This window comes from Sceloporus occidentalis, unplaced genomic scaffold (assembly GCF_023333645.1).
Source record: "Sceloporus occidentalis isolate IW3139 unplaced genomic scaffold, rSceOcc1.0.p SCAF_2, whole genome shotgun sequence".
Classification (NCBI taxonomy): domain Eukaryota; kingdom Metazoa; phylum Chordata; class Lepidosauria; order Squamata; family Phrynosomatidae; genus Sceloporus; species Sceloporus occidentalis.
This window is the reverse complement of record NW_028316982.1, coordinates 3,659,294-3,684,311: the sequence shown is the minus strand read 5'-3', so window position 1 is coordinate 3,684,311 and position 25,018 is coordinate 3,659,294. Positions and strand designations below refer to the sequence as shown.

Below are 25,018 nucleotides of genomic sequence, written 5' to 3'. Positions count from 1 at the left end.
GTTGTAAGTTTTAATTGACGTGTTTTTAACTGCTGTTGTGCATTGCTGATTTGTTGTTGTTCCCTGCTTCTACCTAAGGGAGAGGCAAGTAAGAAATAAACTTCATCCTCATCCTCACCCTTCCAAGGCGCGTATCTATGACACAGTAAATGAAAATGTAAATATACTTGGTGAATAAAGATAATTAAGAAAAAAGCATCCTCCTCCGCATCCTTCCAAGACACGTATCTATGACACAGACCAAGGATACATTTACACTGTATAAATAATGCAGTTTGGCACTACTTTAAGTGCTGTAGCTTCCTCCTATAGAATCCAGGAATTTGTAGTTTTACAAGATCTTTTGCTTTCTCTGCCAAAAAGTGCTGGTGCCTGACAGAACTACAAGTCCCCGGATTTTATAGGATGGACCCATGGCAGTTAAAGTGATGTTGAATTGCATTATTTCTACAGTGCAGAGGCACCCCAAGTGCCCATCTTCCACAGCAAGTAAAAACTTTCTCTCTCCTCTTCTGCCAGTCACAAGGCACACTGTCACAACTTTGCCTCTGCAGACCAATCAAGACTCTTCATTTGGAAGGCTATGCCCCTGCAGGCCTAAACACCTAAGCCAAGCAATCAGCACCTCCAAGACATGCTTGCTGCACCTGGGGACAAAAAGGAAGGTAGGAAGCCAGTCTCACTGGGAAGTGCTGCTTGGGGGACTTAATATTGCTGCCAAGGCAATAGGTGCCAAGGAGGAGGAGGAAATGGCCTGTCAAAAGAAAAAAAATACATGAAAATAATCTGGGTAAGGTAATGGCAAACATCCTCTGAACAAATCTTGCCAAGAAAACCCCATGATAGGTTTGCCTTAAGGTTGCCATAAGTGGGAAACTTCTTGAAGGCACACAACAACAACAACAACAACAACGGCAACGGCAAACCTCCTCTGAACAAATTTGGCCAAGAAAACCCTGTGATAGGTGGCCTTAGGGTAGCCTGAAGTTGGAAACAATTTGAAGGCACACAAGGACAAGAAGACATGGACCAAAGAGCTGCATCACCTGGTAGAGACAAGTCTTTCTCTGTCAAAGCCAAATGCTGAAGTAGGGTGTTTGAAACAGGCAATGAAGAGCTGACACCTGAACTGCTTTACTTTTCTCCCTGCCTATGTCCTGTGCCTACTGGGAGTGCACCAAAGGAGCGATGCTGCTGCTGTGGCAGGGATACTAATGAGCCCACAAGGCATTTGCAACCGGAACAGAATCTGGACTGCTGGAAGGGGAGATTGCACTTCTCCCTACCCTTGGTTTTTTTTACTCTGTCTTCGCCATGCCCCTGGAGAGTGGGTCAGGTTATACACTTCACTTTGCTAAGCCAGTGAATTATGCAGAAGAGTTCCAAGAGGCTAAGCCTCACAGATATTTAACAGGCACCTTCGATCAGTTCCCCACACAACCTTGGATTCCAAGCAAACCCAGAGAATGCAGATGGGTCTCTCATTGCAGATTTAATCCTGTTGAAATTTCACAGTGGATTCACAGTGAACTGCAGCATCTAATGAGCAAAATAAAAATTCAGATCAGCTAACAGCTTGACTAAAGCAAGCACTCCATGGAAACCTGGGCCAACAAAGAAACCAGCTTCTATTTGCTGACAAAGCATTGAGGCACGACAGGCTGCTTCACTCAGCATTAGCTTTGGATATTCCCTAGGTAGAACGAAACTCAACTCAGTATAGACAGTAGGGCAAGATCATTCCTCTTTGGAGGAAAAAAAATTCCACAGGAAAGTAACCTACATTCTTCAGCCTCCATTCTTTTTTTGAAATCTGCACCAATCTATTTTGCACAACAGTTTTGCACAATTCTCCTCCACATGGGGAGAGGTGCAGAACTCTGCTGAATCTCATCCACCGATCACTAAAAACTATACTACAACCTTTCACAACTGGGGTGCCCACTAAATGTGCTGGATGACATGAATTATGCTGGATCCCATCCACCAGTCTAGATTACATAGTGGTGCCAAACATATGGAAGGCAACAACTTAGGAAAGACTGCTTTGACATTAGCACAATTCAAGGAACTTTGCTTCTCAAGTATTTACATTTGTACCTCCCCATTTGTGGACTTGGAGTCCGCAGTCTCGCTCCTTTGTGGAGCGGGGAGTCACAAAATGGCACACGTGCTCAAGCATGCCACCATTGTAACTAATGGTGACTTGAATATTTGCATTTTTCCGGATTGGTGGCAGGTGCCGGAACGGATCCCCTGTGAATTAGGAAGGACAACTGTACTAACAAAAGACAAGAGCAAATGGTGGCATCCCAGTGGACAGATGCTGCCCCCTTAACACAGCACATCTTTATTTAGTCATAGAATCATAGAGTTGGAAGAGACCGCAAGGGCCATCCCGTCCAACCCCCTGCCATGCAGGAAATCCAGATCAAAGCATGCCCGACAGATGGCCATCCAGCCTCCATTTGAAGACCTCCAAGGAGGGAGACTCCACTACACTCCGAGGAAGTGTGTTCCACTGTCAAACAGCCCTTACTGTCAAGAAGTTCCTCCTAATGTTGAAGTGGAATCTCTTTTCCTGCAGCTTGCATCCATTGCTCCGGGTCCTAGTCTCTGGAGCAGCAGAAAACAAGCTTGCTCCCTCCTCAATATGACATCCTTTCAAATATTTAAACAGGGCTATCATATCACCTCTTAACCTTCTTTTCTCCAGGCTAAACATCCCCAGCTCCCTAAGTCGTTCCTCATAGGGCATGGTTTCCAGACCCTTCACCATTTTTGTCGCCCTCCTTTGGACACGCTCCAGTTTCTCAATGTCCTTTTTGAATTGTGGCGCCCAGAACTGGACACAGTATTCCAGGTGGGGCCTGACCAGAGCAGAATACAGTGGCACTATTACTTCTCTTGATCTAGACACAATACTTTTATTGATGCAGCCTAAAATTGCATTGGCCTTTTTAGCTGCCGCATCGCACTGTTCGCTCATGTCAACTTGTGGTCTACTTGGACTCCTAGATCCCTTTCACATGTAGTTTCATTCAACCAGGTGTCCCCCATCCTATATCTGTGCATTTTATTTTTCTGCCTTAAGTGCAGTACCTTACATTTCTCCGTGTTAAATTTCATTTTGTTAACTTTGGCCCAGTTTTCTAGTCTATTCAGGTCATTTTGAATGATGATCCTGTCCTCTGGGGTATTAGCTATTCCTCCTAATTTGGTGTCATCTGCAAATTTATAAGTATGCTCCCAATTCTGTCATCCAGGTCATTGATAAAGATGTTGAATAGCACTGGGCCCAGGACAGAGCCCTGTGGGACCCCATTGGTCACTTCTCTCCAGGATGAAAAGGTGCCATTGTTGAGCACCCTTTGGGTTCGTCCGGTCAACCAGTTACAAATCCACTTAACAGTTGCTTTGTCTAGCCCACATTTTACAAGCTTGTTTGCAAGAATGTCATGGGGAACTTTATCAAAGGCCTTACTGAAATCAAGATATACTATATCCACTGCATTCCCTTCATCTACCAAGCTGGTAATTTTATCAAAGAAAGAGATCAGATGTGTCTGGCATGACTTGTTTCTCTGAAACCCATGTTGACTTTTTGTGATTATGGCATTGCCTTCTAGATGTTCACAGACTCTCTGTTTAATGATCTGCTCCAGAATCTTTCCTGGGATTGATGTCAGACTAACTGGACGATAATTGTTTGGTTCCTCTTTCTTCCCCTTTTTGAAGATAAGGACGTTTGCCCTCCTCCAGTCTGCTGGGAGTTCTCCTGTTCTCCAGGAGTTTTCAAAGATTATTGCTAATGGCCCTGTACAGACAGGCCAAAATAAAGCTGCTTCGGGTCACTTTGGCGGTATGCTGTTTAAATGCTGCATGCTTCCTAAGAGGCTGGAAGCCATGCCAAAGCCACTCTCCAGTCCTAAGGACTAGAGCATGGCTTTGGCACAGCTTCTGGACTCTTAGGACACATGCATAATTTAAACAGCATACCTACAAAGTGACCCGAAGCAGCTTTATTTTGGCCTGTCTGTACAGGCCCAATGGCTCCGATATTACATTTGCCAGTTCTTTTAATACCCTTGGATGTAGCTCATCTGGTCCTGGAGACTTAAATTCATTAGGTTAAACAGGTATTCCTGTACTATCTCTTTACTTATTCTGTGCTGAAATTCCCCTATTCTGTCCTCTGCTCCATTATCCTCAGGTTGAGCACCCTTTGCCTTTTCTGAGAAGACTGAGGCAAAGAAAGTGTTGAGTAATTCTGCCTCTTCTGTCTTCTGTTAGCATTTTGCCATCTTCTCCACACAGTGAACCTACCATTTCCTTCTTCTTCCTTTTGCTGCGGACATATGCAAAAAAGCCCTTTTTGTTGTTCTTAACCTCTCTAGCAAGCCTGAGTTCATTCTGTGCTTTAGCTTTCTCAAACTCTCAAACTAAATCAGAAATAGAGTTTAAGATGTGGCAGCTGAGGAACAACAAGAAGGGGCAAACAACCTCCCAGAGAAGGCCGATGCAAAGCCACCCTACACCATTTTCATGAGACAGGGATGAAGAACTCGATGTTTGGACCATGCACTGAAGCGGCATACCTCATCTTCACATTGAGAGCTCTTTTCAGTCCCACTAAAAGTTCCTCTTCAGTTGTTTGACTGGACAAAGTCCTGTCACTGAGGTGACTTCTACCCCCCAAAGCTGCCATATGTTAACTCCCTACTGACCAAAACACATCTCTTTAGCTTGTTGCTCGTATGCTGGGGAGTCCAAAGAAGGTACTCTCTTTCCCTTTGAAATCTCAACAACTTTCACCATTCCTCCAGTCATCAATAAGAAAGCCACATTATTTTTCTATTAGTTTTCCAAAGCTCTAACTGCAGCTTACTCTTGGTTGAAATGCCAGCCATAACAGAATGAAGTACATGTGTCCTACTGGAGTTGAAACAGAGAACACTTTCGATTGAAAGCATGGAGGAAAGAAAAGGATACCATTAGGCGTAAACAAGGTGCATGCTTGAACTAACAGGCAACTGCCCCCAAAAGTGCTACTTACAGAAGCTGGTCATTTTTATGCTTACTTGTCCCCTCTAGTATATAACATGCAAGCAAAGGAGGTAGAAAGTTAAAGATAGGAAGCTTTTGAGTTCCACAAAGAAAAGGCCAGAAGCCCTGGAAGAGGATCTCCTGCAACCCATCCAGGACTACCTTAGCTGCCTGCTCTGAAAAAATTTAACTCACCTAGGCGAGGCTGCTATGTTAAGGAAAGTGCAACATGGCGAGACTCAGGAGAAAGTCAGCAGCACAGCAGGGGCTTTCCAGACTGCTTTTTCAGCCTTTAGAAAGACAGGGACAAACAGCTACAATAATGATCTACAGTTCAAAGGTGGCAGACAAATGAGACCATGCACAGAAAAGTTGAAGGAAGATGCCCAGGGAAGACCAGTGTCAGAATCTTAAACAAGCCAGTTACTTCCCCCCACCACTACATTTGTTTGTAGGATGAACATTCCACACTTCAGAACAGATGGCAAAGGTTTTATCTCTGTTCTGCTATCAGCTTGGCTGTAGTGCCCAGTATGCAGACAGTCTTATTTAAGCTCATGAAACTTCAATAGTGTTCCAAGAGAAATCAGATGTCAATGCAGTCATCCATTAAAGAGCAAGAAGGCAAGCTTATCTTGTCTTTAAGCTAATGAGACATACAGACATTAGCATTGACAAGGTTAATGTAGCCACTTGTTTGTAGGGCAAAGGGAGACATCAGTACTGAAACTGCTCCTGAACAATCAGCTCATGTCAGTTGATGCTGATACCATGCCAGCCCTGCTTTTGTATGATGTACTAGAGAAAAGTTTGCAATAACTCCAGTGCAGAGGAGCTGCCTACCCATGCAACCCGCCACTTGTATAGCTCTCTGGAAAATAAAGGAATTAAAATAGTCTTCCACAGCCCAGTGCACTCCAGATATGTTGGTTTACAACCCCCATCATGCTTAGCCAGCACTGACTGGGGATAGTGGGCATGGTATTCCAACATATCCGGACAGTGCCAGGTTAGGGAAGAAGTTTAAGAGGAGAAGCAACTACGTAGGCAGCAGGATATCTGTAGCTCACTTCATCCCTTATGTATGTAGTGGCAAGGCTTGCTGTATATGCTTGCTTTAAGTCCCTGGTTTGGGAGAATGTCAGGATATAAGATGATGATGACGACGACGACCACACACTGAAAGGCAGGGGTATGTGTTACAGAGGTGGATTTACTTGCTCATCCTCCAATGTGATATAGACATCATCCTATGTCAGCAATGCCCCTCCACTCTCTACACTAGACAAATATGACAGCCTCTACAGAAGTGGATAAATGGATACAAAACAGACATTAGAAATGGCAATACTCAAAACCAATTGCAGAGCACTTCAGCCCTCCCACTCATGCAATATGGGATTTACAAGCAGTTCTCGAACAAAAAATTTTCAAAGAAAGACTAGGATAAGCAACAACTGAATTGGGCTATATTCACACATTCCATGCCATTACCAAAGCTATGAATAGAGATAAAAGTTTCATGGCACACTACGTAAATGAATACACAAGTTACAACTTCACATATAACAAAAAAGATTTTCTCGGAAAAGTTTTTGAACCAACAGGAACCAAAAGAACTGACTTTTGGTAAGCAGATTTACTGCTTTCACACCAATATTAACTAATCACTTTAAAGACTACTACCAACCACTTGAAAGACCTCTACCATATTATACAGCTCTCTTGAAGGTTTATGGCCATGGTCACAATTTGTATTCTTTTGTATCCTGTAACATTATATTCTACTTCCACAACTGGATACCCGTGCTTGAAAATCTGTGACTTTAATATTAGTCTATTATTGAAAAAGTTCCTTGATAGAGTAATAAAAGCTCACACAAAAACAGAACAGTTAGTCCTAAAGGATTCCTTCCCCTTCCTTTTTATGTTTTGACAGACTAACACAATTATTTATTTGAAAGCTTAATTGTCCCATCTCCACCAAGAGTGATCTTTCCTCCCCCATCCATGGCACATCTCCTTTGACAGAGCAAAAAAACTAGGCCAGTGGGCAAGGCTGTAAAGCTTGCTTACATCTCTCATTAAAATGATATTCAGAGTATGGAAACATCACTTTCTTGGAAAACAAGCTGGGCTTGTTGTATGATTAAAGGAGCCTAAAAACAGGCGATCTCCCAAGTTCAGACTACATATTTAATCACACTGGGGAGATGCTCATCAAGTTTGCAGATGACACAAAACCGTGAAGTGTAACTTAGATATCAGAAAGCAGAAATAGGATCCGAGCTGACCTCAACAGATTGGGGAAATGGTCCAGAAAAAAACTGATTTAAATAGGAATAAACGTAGGGTTCTGCATTTAGGCAGGAAAAAGCAAATGCACAAATCTGAGAAGTGTGACACTCGGCTTGACAACAGGATTTGTGAAAAGGATCTAAGTGTCTTTGTAGACTGTAAACAAAACATGCATCAACATCTGACATAGTGATGAAAAAAGTAATGTAATTCTTAGGCTAGGTTAACAAATTTATAATGTCCTGTTCAAAGAAAATAACAATACCATTCTCCTTTGGTCAGATTGCATCTGGAATACGGTGTCCACTTCTGGACTCTACATTTTGAGGGCATTGACAAGCTGGAATGTGTCTAGAAGAGGATGTCCAAAATGGTGAATACTATTCACCTTGCAAGAAAGGAGATTCCAACTAAACCTTGGGAACAACTTGCTTGTTTTATAATGAACTTTTTTTACAGTGAAGTAGATTATCTCAGAAGATGGATTATCCTTTGTTGGAGGCCTTTGTTGGAGGCTTTGAAACAGAGGCTGGATGGCCAAGATTTCTGTGTGAATTCCTACAGTGATGAGGATTGGCCGGATGATTCTGAGATACCTTCCAACATTACAATTCTGTGATTCATCATCCCATGAGATTCCCAAGGTACTCTAATTTAAAAATTAATATTAATCAGTATTATTCTAGATTGCCTTCAGAATGCTTCATATTCTTCCCTCCTAAAAATGGTAGGTAGAAAGCATATACTGTATGTTCAGAAGTGTACTTCTGAGCACCATAACTACAAGCTACACCAATACTTATCTGCACAAGCTACAGTTGCCACAAGCTATTTCAGATAGCTTCACTCTTAAGTCTACCAAAGTGCTGAACTGAGGCTTAAAAGGAACACAGTTTAGGAATGAAGCAGCTCTAAGGCAGGACAGTATACAAGTTTAGCTCTAAACAAAGAAGCTAATGCCACTACTTTGAAGACTGGTGCGCAAGCCTCCATGTTGCACATAAGGAGTACATCTGCTAGTACAGCACATGGGTTTGTTTAACAGCAACGCCAGCACAGCATACCTCCATTTCCATTGCCCAGGAGATGCAGGAAGAGATGGGGGTGGGGGCTGATACAATAGTAAGAGGGAAGAACGGAGCAAACAGAAAGATTTTTAGGTCAATGAGAGCCCAGTGACTCCAGATGATAGGCACACAAGGGCCAAGAGAGTAGCCTACCAGAAGTCATTGAGGGGCATGAGCTGGGCACCACAGAATCATAGTTGGAAGAGACCACAAAGGCAATCCAGTCCATTCCCCTGCCATGCATGAACTCTCAATCAAAGCACCCATCCAGCCTCTGCTTAAAAACCTCCAAAGAAGGAGAGTCCACCATTCTCCGAAGCAGCATATTCCACTGTTAAAGAGCTCGTACTGTCAGGAAGTTCCTCCTAATGTTGAGCTGGAATCTCTTTTCCTGTAGCTTGCATCCATTGTTTTGGGTCTTATTCTCTAGAGTAGCAGAAAGCAAGCTTGCCCCATCCTCAATGTGACACCCCTTCAAACACTTAAACAGGGCTATCATATCACCTCTTAACCATCTCTTCTCCAGACTACACATACCCAGCGCCCTAAGTCTCTCCTCATAAGGAATGATTTCCAGACCCTTCACCATTTTGGTTGTCCTCCTCTGGACTCACTCCAACTTGTCAAGATCCTTTTTGAATTGTGGTGCCCAGAAATGGACACAGTATTCCAGGTGAGGCTATAGAGAAATGGAAAACATTTTAATCTCTCTCTCCAGCTGTCAGAATATCAAGCCAAAGCTCGCTGTCCTAAGCCACAAACCATTTTTCTAGACTACCTTTGGCATTCCAGTGGAGCATTCCTCCTGTTTGTGGCCTTAGATTTCCTTTTTCTTGGAGCAATTCAAGTGAGCAACTGTGTCTGTGTCTGCCCTTGGGTTAAAGAGGAGTAGGCAGAATCTGCTTAATCCAGTTTTTGCTAATATTTTGGGAAACAGCATTATCTGCTTTATTTACCAAGCCCATTCTCATAGCAATCATCAGAAGCATTTCTGCTGGGCACTTTAGTGGAAGACTTATGTCAGATTAAAGGCTCAGCTTTCCGGTTAGCTGTTCTTCAGCATGGGCTTGCCTCAATTTCAGCTATAGCAGGATCCTCTCTTTTTGAAAGGAAAAACCCCAAATAATATGTTCACTTACAGAGACTCACAAGTCTCCCCAGCACTGTACAACTCTTGCTCTTTTCAACTACAGTACTCTGAACAGGAGATGTTTCTGATGGATATGACATGTTTCTGACTCCTCTACTTAAGGCACCCTCAATTTAAAAGATCTTTTTCACAAGTGATTTCTGAAGGCAGATGTGTACACTTTTTCGACAAGTACACACTCACAGTGCAACCATGTAGGCATCTTACTCAAAAAGTAAGTCCTACCAAAGTTTGATGGGATTTATTTACACAGGATCTCAAGATTGGTGTATGTAGGAAATGAAACAGGGAATAACCTAGCTCAGCAGTATGAGTGCATGTTATGCATGCAGAAGACACTAGACCTGACTCCCCAGTAAATACATTTGCCCAAGATTTCGGGTATGGGATCACAAACAGCCATATCAGGCATATTCAAACTTCCATGTGTGTAACAACTATAGTAATTACTGTCAATTCCTGATAAGCTTTGCATGTGAAAAATTAAGGCATTTACTAATAAATGCTTACACACAGTTATATGCAGTCATCAGTGTTCACCAGTGCACATTACATGGAGGAGAAATCCATCTCTATCTGGGGGCTGTTGTAGAATTCAAGGTGAACTGGCATAGTGGTAAGGGTCGCCAAACTAGATATGATCCAAACTTGGGACTGTGCCAGCTTTCCAGGTATCTAAGGGGAGGGAAGCAGAGGAAGATTCATCTATTTATTTAAAATATATTAATGATATACTTTGAAGCTATTGCCTCAGAAAAATCTCCAAGTATTCTCCACGCAAGTCAGAAGCTGAGCACACAGTTACATGCAAAGCTAAACACATGGCTAAATGGTTGTTCCCTGAAGCTATTGGATGAGGAATGCATTTTCAGAAAAAAATATTCAACTGTTGGCCTTACTTAACATCAAGAGCTCATAGGGCTTCTGGCTATTTTGAAAACAACACAAGAGTTCAGAACAAACTAAATCCCACTCAGGACAAAATAAATTTGGGAGCATGCATCTCTTAGCTGACTATAAGTAGACCCTCAGCATCTTATAAAACATCTTGAAAACAACCTGTTACAGAATAGTACCACTATATATGCTAGGATGCAAAATGCACCCAGATTTTCTGATGATGGACTGGAAGAACATTCTTACTGCTCAACAGGAAAAGAGAGATAGTCAAGTTCATCCTATGGCAACCTGCTCATCTTTATGGGCTCGTAAAAGGTGTTCTGCACCTTGTAAATTACGCACGCCAATACATTTCTTTATGGAGGGAGAAATGGTTTGGTGGAAGTCACCCCTCACCATGTTTCTTATTATTGGTAGAAACAAAATGAGCAGCACACAAAGCCTCAGCTGAGAAGCTGGAAGATCACAACCTGACCCACCCAGGGTTCATTTTAAGAAGAGCATGCATTGCTGTTTATGTAGGTTTATTTATGAATAGATGTTGTTCTTATTTAAATACAGCTGTTTGAAAAGCCCAATGGTAGCATCCTGCAGCCATCATATGGAGGGTGTAGCTCTCAGCAAGCACAGTCTGTTTAATGTGTGTCAATGCAAACAAACAACAAAACAGCTTCATTTATATACCACTTCATACTGAACTGTGTCTAAGCGGTTTACAACTGTAACCTAATTGCCCTAAACAATCTGAGTACTCATTTTAGCGAACTCCTTGGAAGGATGCAAGCCTGAGTCGAGCTTGAGCCCTTTCACTGGTATTGAACACAACCTTATGGTTTTGAGTGAGTGGCTCAAGAAACTACACCAGGAGACTCAGGATACAGAGCAACAGTATTCCACCAACGAGCCCCCAAGTCTTCTTGATCCCTTAAATCAGTGGTTCCCAATTTTTGGTCTTCCATTTGGACTTCAGATCCCAGAGGTCTGAGCCAACTTGGCCTACAGTCAGGAATTGTGGGAATTGAAGTCGAAAACATCTGGAGGACCAAAGACACTGCCTTAGATCAAGCCAGAAACACAGCTGAAAAGAAACAAAATCCCCAGCAACACATATTTAAATCTCTACAACCAGAACAAACTATTCAGGCTCAAGGATGTTTTCCAAAATCACATCCCTCCATCAGCTATAGGGAGGAAGCTCCACCTCAGATGACTGAATCAGAGGGTAGATTCTCTCAGCTATATCTGTATTCTTCCAGTCAAAAAAGAATATCTCATGAGCAACACAGAAGATAGAAACAACTCTTGCCAAGAGGGCCTGAGAAAGCTAGGGCAGAAGGGTACTTCAGAAGGAGAGACAAGGCTCACTTAACCTGGAGTGTAAACACACAGATTGCACCTTTGGATAATAAAACTAATGTTCCAGATGTGAAATCCATTAAAACATTGCAACTGATTTCCTATCCAACCCTCAGGAAGAGGTAAGGCTGCACATGAGACAGAGCTGTTGATTCCCTGAGCACAATTCTGACAGTAGTTTTACAGCTCCAGTCAGCAAGTCGCTTTGTTGGAGGGAGAAATAAAACATTCCACCAAGGGCAGTTCTCTTCCTTTATAATAATTATCATAATCTGACTGCAGAATCAATTGCTCTAGTGTCTAGACACTTAGGCACAGAACTGGCACTAAAGTAAACAGGGAAGGCAAAACGGACTCTTAATACACTTTGGGGACGATGGTGGAAGGGATGGATGGAGAGAAAAAGAGAAATCACATGAGCAGCAAAAGGCTTAATCACCTAAAGCTGTCAAAGTGCACTAACTCAACTAATATCAAACCACACTAAATTAAATGGGACTGACTTCTGAATAAACATGTTTAGGATTGCACATAGTATCTTTATTATCATTCTAGGCTGTCCTGCCTATTTGGCATTGAGACTGAAGAGAACAATGAATAAAGCAAACTAAGAGAAGGGAGTGTGGGCAGAAAAGAAGAGGTTGGATGCCACTAACACCTCTTCCAAATGCTCACAGTAAACAGGCCAGAACTCTAGAAACACAGCCAGCACTCCAAAGACTCAGCTGCCTCTTGACTGCAGACTCTGATCCTCTTGTCAGGATAAGCTTAGCTGACACTTCCATCAAAGCAAGAAGGTCCCAGAAACCTCTGCAAGGATGACATCAATCCTGTCCAGGAGAGACCTGAAAACTCTACCCCAATGCCAGAGTCACAGGTCCAATCCACACTGCATAATTACTCCAGTTTGACATGGCTTTAACTGTCTAGGGAATCCTGGGAATTGTAGTTTACTGTGGCATCAGAGCTCTCTGACAGGCTAACTGTCTCACAAAACTAGTTCCCATACTTCCCTAGCATTGAAGCAGGGCAGTTAAACTAGTGTCAAACTGAATTATTCCTGCAGTGTGGATTGGACCACAGAGAAGGTTCAATCCTCAAGCTTCAATCTTCATAAGGCTCTGACTTCAGTGACTCTCACTACTAGGAATTAAGGGAAGCAGATCTGAAAGCCTTCCCCTGATGCCTCATAGAAAGCTTCTCGGCACCTTCTCACTGATAATGCAGCAAGGTGCCCCAAACACTAGCTTCAAACCTTTGCCAAGCAAATGCTTACCTATAGGGAATTACCTTAGCCTATCCTCGCCACTCAGACAGTGTGGCATAGTGATTTGAATGCAGGACTGACCCCAGGAGACCAGGATTCAAATACCCACTTGGCCATGGAAACTCACTGTGTGACTTGGAGAAGTCCCACTCTCTCTGCTTAAGAGGAAAGCAATGGGGGCCCGTCTCTGAACAAATCTTGACAAGAAACCCCTGTGACAGGGTCGGCATAAGTCACAAACAACTCGAAGGCACACAACGCATACAACTTGGCCATTAGGCCCTGACCTCCAAGCTGCAATCTCCTTTACAGCAAAGGCTGACTGGAAACCAGCTGGTATTCTTCAGGTGCTATCTTATTATTATTATTATTATCATTATTATGCTTTATTTATATAGTGCTGTAGATTTGCACAGCACTGTAGTCATAAACAAAGGCTTTAGGAATCTGCAAAAGTATTGCAATATTTCATGTTGAAACCAAGAACTTAAACTGTGGGCTGTACTTTTTTCTTTAAAAACTAGTTTCTAGTCCTCATAGGGTTGCCATGATTCTCTACTAAAAACCAGGACAAAATGTAGGACAAAATTTAGACCAAAATATAGGACAATTATAGGATAAAATTTAGCCCAGAATGTAGGACATTTAAGAAAAATGGAGGACCTAAATGTCCTACATTTTGGGCTAAATTTTATCCTACAATTGTCCTATATTTTGGTCTAAATTTTGTCCTACATTTTGTCCCGGTTTTTAGTAGAGAATGATGGCAACCCTAAGTCCTTTGGAGTTACTAAACAACAACGTTTTTCTAGTCTATCTGTCTACATATGACTATGCCGTTTTACTTTTAGACATGTGTATTCTGCTTGGTCACCTGGAAACAATCCTAACCTGCTAGAGACGATCAAGTGAGCAGCTATTAGTAATCCATCTGCCTTTATGTATGTAGCCAAGTTTTATTTAGGAAAAAACCCAACCGCCTCAGACCCTGCAAAGAAGAGCTATTTTTCAGCTGCTTTCCAAAATGTCATAATATTAAGAGTCCAACTGGGCATAAAAGATCTCTTTCAATTGAGGTCTTTAAAGAGTTGTGCAAGTTGTCCAGAAATTTTCTTCATCCAGCATCGCTGAGCCACTCCCTACAAACACGGATATCTGCGCTAACAGAAATAGTTCACTGCTCCAGCCATGCTTTTTCCAGTCCTGAAGACCAAACAAAAACACCCTGCTATGAATACAGCTGGGCAGGAGAGCAAGATGTGAAAAGCATACAGATGAAGTCAACCCAGGCAGCTTATTCCAAGAGTTCTCAAAGCGAGCGACAGTAGGCTCTGCCTCAATAAGGAAGACTACATTTGAACTTGCCTCCAGTTTAAAAAGATCATTTGGGCTCACTTGGCATGTCGACAACCTCCCCAAGACTGTCTTCACAGGCAGCGTTTCATTCAAAAGGAAGCCAGAGAGGCATCATGTCCAGTTCCTGCATTCCTGGCAGAGAGAACCACGTTCCTATTTGTGTCGCAAGCACTGATATTCAGGGATGTTCTTTTCAGAGAGAAAAGACATCCACATTTTACCTCAGGAATGGGTCCACACATGCAGCTTTTACACTCTCGAACCCTCCAGACCCCCCCCCTTTTTTTTTTTTTCAGGTCACAAAGGGAACTGTCTTTTCTGCAAACCTCTAGGAGCAATTCATTTTTAAATAATAATAAGAAGTTTATTTATATTTCCCGCTTCTCCAAAAATCGAGGCGGGATTACAACAATAAAATAATATAAGGTAATACAAATAATAGGTTGCTGTGCATGTGTGTTTGTGCACTGTTAATGTTTTTAAAAATACCTGTGTTGTGTACCTGTGTGGAATGCTGTTCAAAAGCAGAGGTGCACTTCTGGGCACCTACAGTTTTGTGAGGGGTGTGGGTGGCATTTTTGGCAGTCGGTGCAACCCTAGAAGGGCCCAGGGCTGTAAAACCACCCCCATTCTAATACAATACTCTCTTGGGCTAGGAATTCTATATTTGATTCATTAACACACAAAAGCACTGGCAAAAAATATAGGGTGGTGCCTGCATTTTGCAGTGTTCTCACATTGCAGATATAAAGCAGTTGGACACCACTTTAACTGCCACGACTCTGACATACAGATTCCTGGGATCTGCAGTTTGGCCAGGAACCAGAGTTCTCCGATAGATTAGGGTGAATATCTCACCAAACTACAAATCACAGGATCCCACATGATGGAGCCATGATGGTTATTAAAATGCTGTCAAACTGCTTTTTTTTTCTGCAGTGTGGAAAAGGTGTCAGTGGAGTAAAAGGTGCAGCCCCTGGAGAGACCCAGGATCCAGTGACTGCTACTAGTCAGTGGCCTCTCCACAGGCTAACTCTGAAGCCAGTTTTAGCAAGTTTGATAGGGTTTATTCCTACATACTATATATACTTGACTATAAGTCAACCTCATGTATAAGTGAAGGACAGGTTTTGATATGACCCGTGGATAAGTCGAAGGCCTTAGGGGAATATAACAAAAGATCTAAAAGGTGAAGCAAAGGAAGGCAATGGCAAAGAACTTACAAAATTCCAGCAGGCATAACTGTATGTGCTCACCCTAAAGGCTGGATGGATTGAGAGAGTAGAGGGGGAGTCAGTGCTTCTGGGAGAGATTGCACTCTTGCCTTTCACTAGGGAATTTCTTTTTTTTAATAAGAACTAAAGTACAGACCCATGGATACAGTAAGTCGACTCAAGTTTTTGACTAACATTTCTAGACTTGCACATGAATATATACAGTAGGTGTGCCTAGGCCTGCAGTCCAGCACCAGTACTAACTCACCATTGCCCCTCAGACGAGAAAGGTGGCCATCCTGCCCATTTCAGGATGGCTACTGGCTCTTTCCACCTGCAGCCCAGCAACTTGCAGCTTGGCCCGCTTCCTCAAACGCCTTCAAACCCCTGCTCTGCAGGCCTTCACTGCAATGCACCGGCCGCTCCTGCTCTTGGCACGCTCCAGGGTGGATTATGTGGGCTAATCCCGTTGTCTCACAGCATAAGGCTCCCATCTGTGAAATTCTGCTGCAGGCTCATGGGGAGGAAGGGCTGAAACAGAGATTCTGACTCTTCACTCATCTGCAATTCAAATCAGTTTCTCTTCTACCAAAGCCTGGTGGACAAGCCCAGCTACACCAAATACCAGCCCGGAAGCTACAAAATGACGCTAACAGGTTTCCCCCACTGACAGCAAACTGTCTTTCATCCTATCAGACTAAACCTGAGCATCACTTGCCACAGAAGGCACATTTCTGTCTCAAGTTTAGAGCCCATAAGGACATACACACACCACAGACACAATTCCTCTAAACCTCATCCACCGTAATTCCCTCCTTGTCCGACCACAAGGCAACCAGTTACCCTTGCTCCACTTCCCATATAATACCCACTGTTGCAAATAAACATACTCCAGTATATCCCCCATGAAGGTTTCCTCCCATCCCTGATGAAGGTATATTAATCCCAATGGTCCACTTGCAGGTTAGGAAAAACCACATTGCCCCAACCTCCTCCTTGCCAACCAAGGTAATGAGCCAACCCAACTTTATCAAGCAGGTATATAAGGTGCATCTACTCTGTGGAAATAACACAGTTTGACAACATTTTAACCTCTGCAGCTCCATCCAGAGTATCCTGGGATTGGTCGCTTTAGACAGTCTTTAGCTGCTGGTGCCTCTCAAAACTACAAATCCCAGGATTTGGTAGGACACAACCACGGCAGTTAACGCGGTGTCAAAACTGTATTATTTCTACAGTGTTGATGTACCCTGAGTGCCCTTTCATAGAATCCTAGAGTTGAAAGAGACCCCAAGGGCCCTGATCCAGTCCAACCCCATTCTGCCATGCAGGAAATCTCATTCAAAGCTTCCCTGACAGATGGCCATCCAGCCTCTGTTTAAAGACCTGTGCTGTTTAAAAGACCTTGTGCTGACCCCAATACTTTGCAAGGCTTTATGTATCCTGTAGAAATAATGCCATTTGATACCACTGTAGCTCCAGCCTCCTAAGGAAACCTGGAATTTGGAGTTTGTCAAGGGCCTTAGGTTTGTCTGCCAAAGAGCGCTGGTGCCTCAGAGAATCCTAGAGTTGGAAGAGACTGCAAGGGCCATCCAGCCCAACCTCCTTCTGCCATGGGGCAGGAAGAAACAATCAAAGCACTCCTTGGGACAGATAGCCATCCATCCTGTCTTTAACATCCTCCAAAGAAAGAGACTCCATCACACTCCGAGGAAATGTGTTCCACTTTTGAACAGCCCTTACTGTCAGGAAGTTCCTCCTAATGTTGAAGTGGAATCTCCCTTTAGCTTGCATCCATTGTTCCTGGTCCTGTTCTCTGGAGCAGCAAAAAACAAGCTTGCTCCCTGCTCAATATGACATCCCTTCAAGTATGTAAACGTCTCTCCTCACAGGGCATGGTTTCCGGACCCTTCACCATTTTGGTTGCCCTCCTCTGGACACACTCTACCTTCTCAACATCCTTTTTGAATTGTGGTTCCCAGAACTGGGCACAGTATTATTCCAGGTAAGGCCTGAACACAGCAGAATAGAGTGGCACTATTGCTTCCCTTGACCTAGACTTCTATCAATGCAGCCTAGAATCGCATTGGCCTTTTCAGCTGCTGCATCTCGCTGTTGGCTCATGTTCAACATGTGTCCACTAGGACTCCTAGATCCCTTTGACTGTTGTCCTGTTAAGCCAGGTGTCCCTCATCCTATATCCGACAGACATTGCCCACAGAATGGCATTGGCAGAGGAGCTACAAATGCCTGGCGGAGGGTTCTCTCTAGCAATCTCTAGGCCTTTCAGTGCAACTTTTAGATAAAGGTGACCACAGAGTTGCTCTGAAGGACCTAGAGATCCCCAGTGAGAACATATTCACCAAATCCGTGAATAACCAAACCCGCAAATATGGAGGGATGAGGGTCGTTTTCTCTCTCCCGCTTGACTGTGGAGTACTTCCTCCTCTTTTTCTCCACTTTACCATATTTACCCATCTTTCTCCCTTTTTACCCCATTGCTTTGCCCCACTTTACTATACTGACCCCTCTCCCCCTTTACCGTATTTACCTCTTACTGCCGCACTCTTTCCCCCTTTACCGTATTTCCCTCCTACTGCCGCACTCTTTCCCCCTTTACCGTATTTCCCTCCTACTGCCGCACTCTTTCCCCCTTTACCGTATTTCCCTCTTACTGCCGCACTCTTTCCCCCCTTTACCGTATTTCCCTCCTACTGCCGCACTCTTTCCCCCTTTACCGTATTTCCCTCTTACTGCCGCACTCTTTCCCCCTTTACCGTATTTCCCTCTTACTTCCGCACTCTTTCCCCCTTTACCGTATTTCCCTCCTACTGCCGCACTCTTTCCCCCCTTTACCGTATTTCCCTCCTACTGCCGCACTCTTTCCCCCTTTACCGTATTTCCCTCTTACTGCCGCACTCTTTCCCCCCTTTACCGTATTTCCCTCCTACTGCCGCACTCTTTCCCCCTTTACCGTATTTCCCTCCTACTGCCGCACTCTTTCCCCCTTTACCGTATTTCCCTCTTACTGCCGCACTCTTTCCCCCCTTTACCGTATTTCCCTCCTACTGCCGCACTCTTTCCCCCTTTACCGTATTTCCCTCTTACTGCCGCACTCTTTCCCCCTTTACCGTATTTACCTCTTACTGCCGCACTCTTTCCCCCTTTACCGTATTTCCCTCTTACTGCCGCACTCTTTCCCCCCTTTACCGTATTTCCCTCCTACTGCCGCACTCTTTCCCCCTTTACCGTATTTCCCTCTTACTGCCGCACTCTTTCCCCCCTTTACCGTATTTACCTCTTACTGCCGCACTCTTTCCCCCTTTACCGTATTTCCCTCTTACTGCCGCACTCTTTCCCCCTTTACCGTATTTCCCTCTTACTGCCGCACTCTTTCCCCCCTTTACCGTATTTACCTCTTACTGCCGCACTCTTTCCCCCTTTACCGTATTTCCCTCTTACTGCCGCACTCTTTCCCCCTTTACCGTATTTACCTCTTACTGCCGCACTCTTTCCCCCTTTACCGTATTTACCTCTTACTGCCGCACTCTTTCCCCCTTTACCGTATTTACCTCTTACTGCCGCACTCTTTCCCCCTTTACCGTATTTCCCTCTTACTGCCGCACTCTTTCCCCCTTTACCGTATTTCCCTCTTACTGCCGCACTCTTTCCCCCTTTACCGTATTTCCCTCTTACTGCCGCACTCTTTCCCCCCTTTACTGTATTTACCTCTTACTGCCGCACTCTTTCCCCCTTTACCGTATTTCCCTCTTACTGCCGCACTCTTTCCCCCTTTACCGTATTTCCCTCTTACTGCCGCACTCTTTCCCCCTTTACCGTATTTCCCTCTTACTGCCGCACTCTTTCCCCCTTTACCGTATTTCCCTCTTACTGCCGCACTCTTTCCCCCTTTACCGTATTTACCTCTTACTGCCGCACTCTTTCCCCCCTTTACCGTATTTCCCTCTTACTGCCGCACTCTTTCCCCCTTTACCGTATTTCCCTCTTACTGCCGCACTCTTTCCCCCTTTACCGTATTTCCCTCTTACTGCCGCACTCTTTCCCCCTTTACCGTATTTCCCTCTTACTGCCGCACTCTTTCCCCCTTTACCGTATTTCCCTCTTACTGCCGCACTCTTTCCCCCTTTACCGTATTTCCCTCTTACTGCCGCACTCTTTCCCCCTTTACCGTATTTCCCTCTTACTGCCGCACTCTTTCCCCCTTTACCGTATTTCCCTCTTACTGCCGCACTCTTTCCCCCTTTACCGTATTTCCCTCTTACTGCCGCACTCTTTCCCCCCTTTACCGTATTTCCCTCTTACTGCCGCACTCTTTCCCCCTTTACCGTATTCCCCGTATTGACACCCCCTCCTTCCCTCCCTCTCTGAGGTGGATACAGCTTGAACCCCCGGAGGATCTCCTTGGCCCGCTGCTCCTCGTCCTCCTCCTGCCCGGACATGGTCCCTCAGCTCTGCGCTGGGCTGGGCGCCCTCCGGGCCTTTCCGGGCGGAAAGCGGAGGCGAGAGAGCGCCGGCTCCGGACCCAAGACCAACCACCCGGAAAGGGCCCGCCTATCCCCCCGGAACAGCCAATCAGCGCCCGCCACTCCCACCCCCGCGAGCTGGATGGGCAGCCCCAGCAGCCAATGAGAGAGCGAGGAGGGAAAGCGCGGCGCCGGTCGCTAAGGAAGGGATGCCCCCTCCCTTCTCCCAGCGACCCGGGCGAGGGAGGGAAGACGGGTCTCGCCACGGGACAATCTTCCCCAAAAGGCGAACCAGGCGCGGTGATTGGTGGAAGCGGCGGAGAGCGCCCTCTGGCGGCCATAGCGCAGGAACTGCTGCTGATAGAGGCGCTCTCGCTTTAATGATAATAATAATATGGCAATAAAACATAGGATGCCCTCTTTCTTGCCTGTTTTAGATTGATTTTAATTCTAATTTGTATTTTATTATTATTATTATTATTGTATTTGTATTTATAGTGCTGGTATTTTAGTTTTAGGGTAAGGGATAAGCAGATGTGTAGTTTTTAGTTATGTCTGTATTATGTAATTAATTCTCTTGTGACCCGCCTTGAGCCTCCTGGAAAGGCGGGATAGAAATAAAATCTATTATTAAATACCCTTTGTAATTAAAAAGAAAACCCACACACACTCTCTCAGCTTTTTAGTATTTCAGGTTTTAAAACTATTTTTTCCTCCATGGAAAAGCACAGATATAATAATAATAATAATAATAATAATAATAATAGGTTTTATTTATATACCGCCCAATCACTGGGAATCCGAGCGGTTTACAATAGAGGGGATAAGAGACAGTTATATAGGATTATTATGGAGGACTCCTGGCTTAAGGAGAGACTTATTCATGTGAGAGGGATCCAGGAGTCCAAGTAGACCACAAGTTGGACATGAGTCAACAGTGCGATGCGGCAGCTAACAAGGCCAATGTGATTCTAGGCTGCATCAATAGAAGTATAGTGTCTAGATCCAGGGAAGTCATAGTGCCACTGTATTCTGCTTTGGTCAGGCCTCACCTGGAATATTGTGTCCAGTTCTGGGCCCCACAATTCAAAAAGGACATTGAGAAACTGGAGCGTGTCCAAAGGAGGGCGACTAAAATGGTGAAAGGTCTGGAAACAATGCCTTATGAGGAATGACTTAGGGAGCTGGGGATGTTTAGCCTGGAGAAGAGAAGTTTAAGTGGTGATATGATAGCCCTGTTTAAATACTTGAAGGGATGTACTGTTGTATTGATTAGTGTTGATGTAATATTTGTTATGTTTTTATAAGAGTGTTATGTGTATTGATTTTAATAGTCTGTAACCCCGCTTTGATCCACTGGGAGAGGCAGGGAAACACAAATAAAGTTTATTATTATTATTATTATGTTGTATTGAGGAGGGAGCAAGCTTATTTTCTGCTGCTCCAGAGAACTGAACCCGGAACAATGGATGCAAGCTCCAGGAAAAGCAATTCCACCTCAACATTCGGAGGAACGTCCTGAGAGTAAGGGCTGTTTGACAGTGGAACACACTCTTTCCTTGGAGATTTTGCTGGTCTCCTTCCTTGGAGGTCTTTAAACAGAGGCTGGATGGCCATCTGTCACTGAGGATGCTTTGATTGAGAGTTCCTGCATGGCAGAAGAAGGGGGTTGGATGGGATCAGGGCCCTTGCAGTCTCTTCCAACTCTATGATTTCATGATAGGATATTTTATTGCTATTAATGTTAAACCATCTGGCCATCACTGAGATGCAAAAAAACCAGGAATCACGTTAACTGTAATTTCATTCTTTTGGCATCAACAGAGCAACAATGACACCAATAGTACCTTTGACAACTTGGTTCACACCATTATGGACCTCTTGGGAGTAGGGTCCGAGACGGCATCTACAACACTCCTCTGGGCCCTGATTTACTTGATAGCTTACTCTGATATCCAGGGCAAGGCCTCCCTTTTTAAAACCATATTCTGTTCTAATTTGCAAGAAAACATGCTTTTTTATGGATCATTATTATTATTATTATTATTATTAAACTTTATTTCTAGAGCGCTGTAATTATACACAGCGCTGTACAAAGTCAGTAAAATTAAGGAGTATATAAAAGCCTGCCCAAGGCGTACACTCTAAGATAATAACAATTAAACAGAGGAATAGATAAAATTACCATGTAGAAAGAAAAGACAAATTAAAAACATCAGATATAAAAGCAGATCACATCACATCAAACATTATCAGACAGCCAGATGACAAATTCTGAGAACGCTTCCCTAAACAATATGGTTTTCAGCTCAGCCTTAAAGCTGGTTAGGGAAGTGATGAGCTGTGAATGCAGAGGAAGAAGGTTCCAGGAATGAGGGGCAGCAAGAGAGAAGGGACGGATCCGGGACGGGGCAGAGAAGATCCTGGGTTGAGAGAGGAGACTTTGGCTGCCAGAGCAGAGAGTGCGAGTAGGGATGTAGGGAGAGAGAAGATTGGTTAAATAAAGAGGGGCCAGCCCATGCAGGGCTTTAAAGGTGAGTAGCAAAAGTTTGTACCTGATGCGGAAAGGAAAAGGGAGCCAGTGGAGGGAAGACAACAGAGGGGAGACATGATCATAACAGCGAGCGAGTGAAATAATGCGTGCAGCTGAATGCTGAACAGAAATTAATGGGTGGAGATGAGAGAGGGGAAGCCCTGCCAAGAGGAGGTTACAGTAGTCTAGTCCTGATACCACTAGGGCATGGACCAGTGTCTTTGCGGTAGAAGCTGAGAGATATGGATGGATTTTGGTGATATTGTAGAGAAAAAATCTGCAGACTTTGGCTGTAGTCTGGATCTGGGGGATAAATGACAAAGAGGAGTCAAAGATGAAACCAAGACTGCGGGCTTCCTGGACCGGCTGGATAGAGACGTTATTGACAGAAATAGAAAAGGAGTAGTGAAGGGTGGGCTTAGGAGGGAAAACAAGAAGCTCGGTCTTGGATATATTGAGCTTCAGACGCCGATGGTGCATCCAGTGGGAGACAGCTGTTAAACAGGATGACACTTGCTGCTCTAGCTCTGGCGAAAGATTAGGGGTGGAAAGGATCATAACGTATGACGCCTACACAACTGTGTTCATAACTGTTGAGAGCCAAGATATGAATAAGGAGAGGACTTATTCCTCTGTGTCCTTAAATGAGAGCAAGTCCCCCTGCAGTGTAATGAATTGAGTGTTAGAGTAGGACACTGGCAGTCCAGGGTTCAAATCACTGCTCAGCCAAAGTAACCCACTTGGGGAAGTCACATTCTCTCAGCCTTAGAGGAAGGCAAGGGCAAACCATCTCTGAACAGATTTGGCCAAGAAAACCCCATGATAGCATTGAATTAGGGTCACCATAAGTCAGAAATGACTTGAAAGCACACACCACCATGAACAGGACTTTGCAACCCGATTCACTGAAGAAAACATTTCAATTTCAAATGTATATTTTAATTTCAAATGTACTTCTCCTTGCTTAGCAACCAAGATCAGATGGGATCTGGTGCCTTCAGGGTATTTTGGTTCTCTACAGATGGATTAAATAGGACATCCTTCTAATGAGTGGCAAAGTTTTTGTGATAGTCTGGAGAAAAAATGAATATCTTTATTTTTAAAATCAAAATTGTTTGTTTCCCCACCTGAAGATCAAATTCTTTGCATATTTTTAATGTGGACATTGATATATATTTGCTCCAGAAAAAGTCCAGAAGGAGCTTCAAGATGTCCTGGCACCGTCTCACAAGATCTGCTATGAGGATCGGAAGAGCTTGCCATATACTAATGCTGTCATTCATGAGGTCCAGCGCTTCTGCAATGTTCTATTGATTGGGTCCTTTAGAAAATGCATAAACGACACCACCTTGCAAGGCTTTCAAATCAAAAAGGTATGCAGAATATCTTACTCTTATCATACATTACTTCCCATGGTAAGGTCTTCATAGGACTTGGTCTCAGGACATTTCAGACAGCCAAAACAATCAAGGGTAGAGCTTATTGTTATTTGCCGTCATGCTGACTTCAACGTAGCTGACGCTACGAATGAAATGCCTCAAAGAGCCCTAGTCATCAGCTGTTCTGCTCAGGTCTTGAAGACTCAGGACAGCCGTGGCTTCCTTGACTGAATCGATCCCCTCTGCTGTGGCCTCTCTCTTTTTCGGAGCTGCCAGACCCAAAGGAGTGAAGAAAAACGACCACCCAAAGGGAAGGTATTTTTACCATACACAGACACAAGCGGGAAACTGGTGAAGAAACACAACCTCCAAATGGTGTACAAACCGACCAAGAAAATCCAGCATCGAAGGACAGGAGAGACCCTCTCACAGCCGCAGAGTTCACCGCATACGGTGCAGCTGTGGACAATTCTACATAGGGACCACCAAACGCAGTGTTCAAACACGAATCAAGGCACATGAGAGACACTATAGACTGGGTCAGCCGGAAAAACCAGCAGTCGCAGAACATGTTATAAACCTTCCTGGACATAAAATGCTGTCTGAAAACACTGAAATTCTGGACCATGCCAACAATTATCAGCTCACAAAGCACAGGAAGCCATTGAAATCCACAAACACCTGGATAATTTCAACAGGAACATTTGGCTACCAGTCCTGAAAAACACTAAAGTCTAGACACAGCAAATGCAAATGAAAACCACCCAGAGTCAGGGGTTTTCCCAGCAGACAAGGGATCTCTAGTTAAACAGTCACAAATCCTCTATGCCTGTCCTCCCACCCAGAGGCCTTGCCATACAACAACAGAGCAACACACAGATTAACATGGAGATCATTCCTCCCAACCCAGGGTCACACAGTGTGTGTGTGTGTATATGTGTATATATATATATATATATATATACACA

The 25,018-nt window shown here is 44.1% G+C and overlaps 1 protein-coding gene across 1 annotated transcript in view; it reads right to left on the bottom strand.

The window, feature by feature from the left end:
* The window catches only part of PDE6D (phosphodiesterase 6D), a 42,130-nt gene extending 21,905 nt beyond the window's left edge, over positions 1-20,225 (bottom strand). The window contains exon 1 of the mRNA XM_089508608.1: positions 20,053-20,225. Coding sequence (XP_089364734.1) covers positions 20,053-20,114 — 62 coding nt within the window. The 5' untranslated portion in view covers positions 20,115-20,225. The remainder of the gene's footprint in view (positions 1-20,052) is intronic.
* Between the last annotated feature and the right edge of the window lie 4,793 nt (positions 20,226-25,018).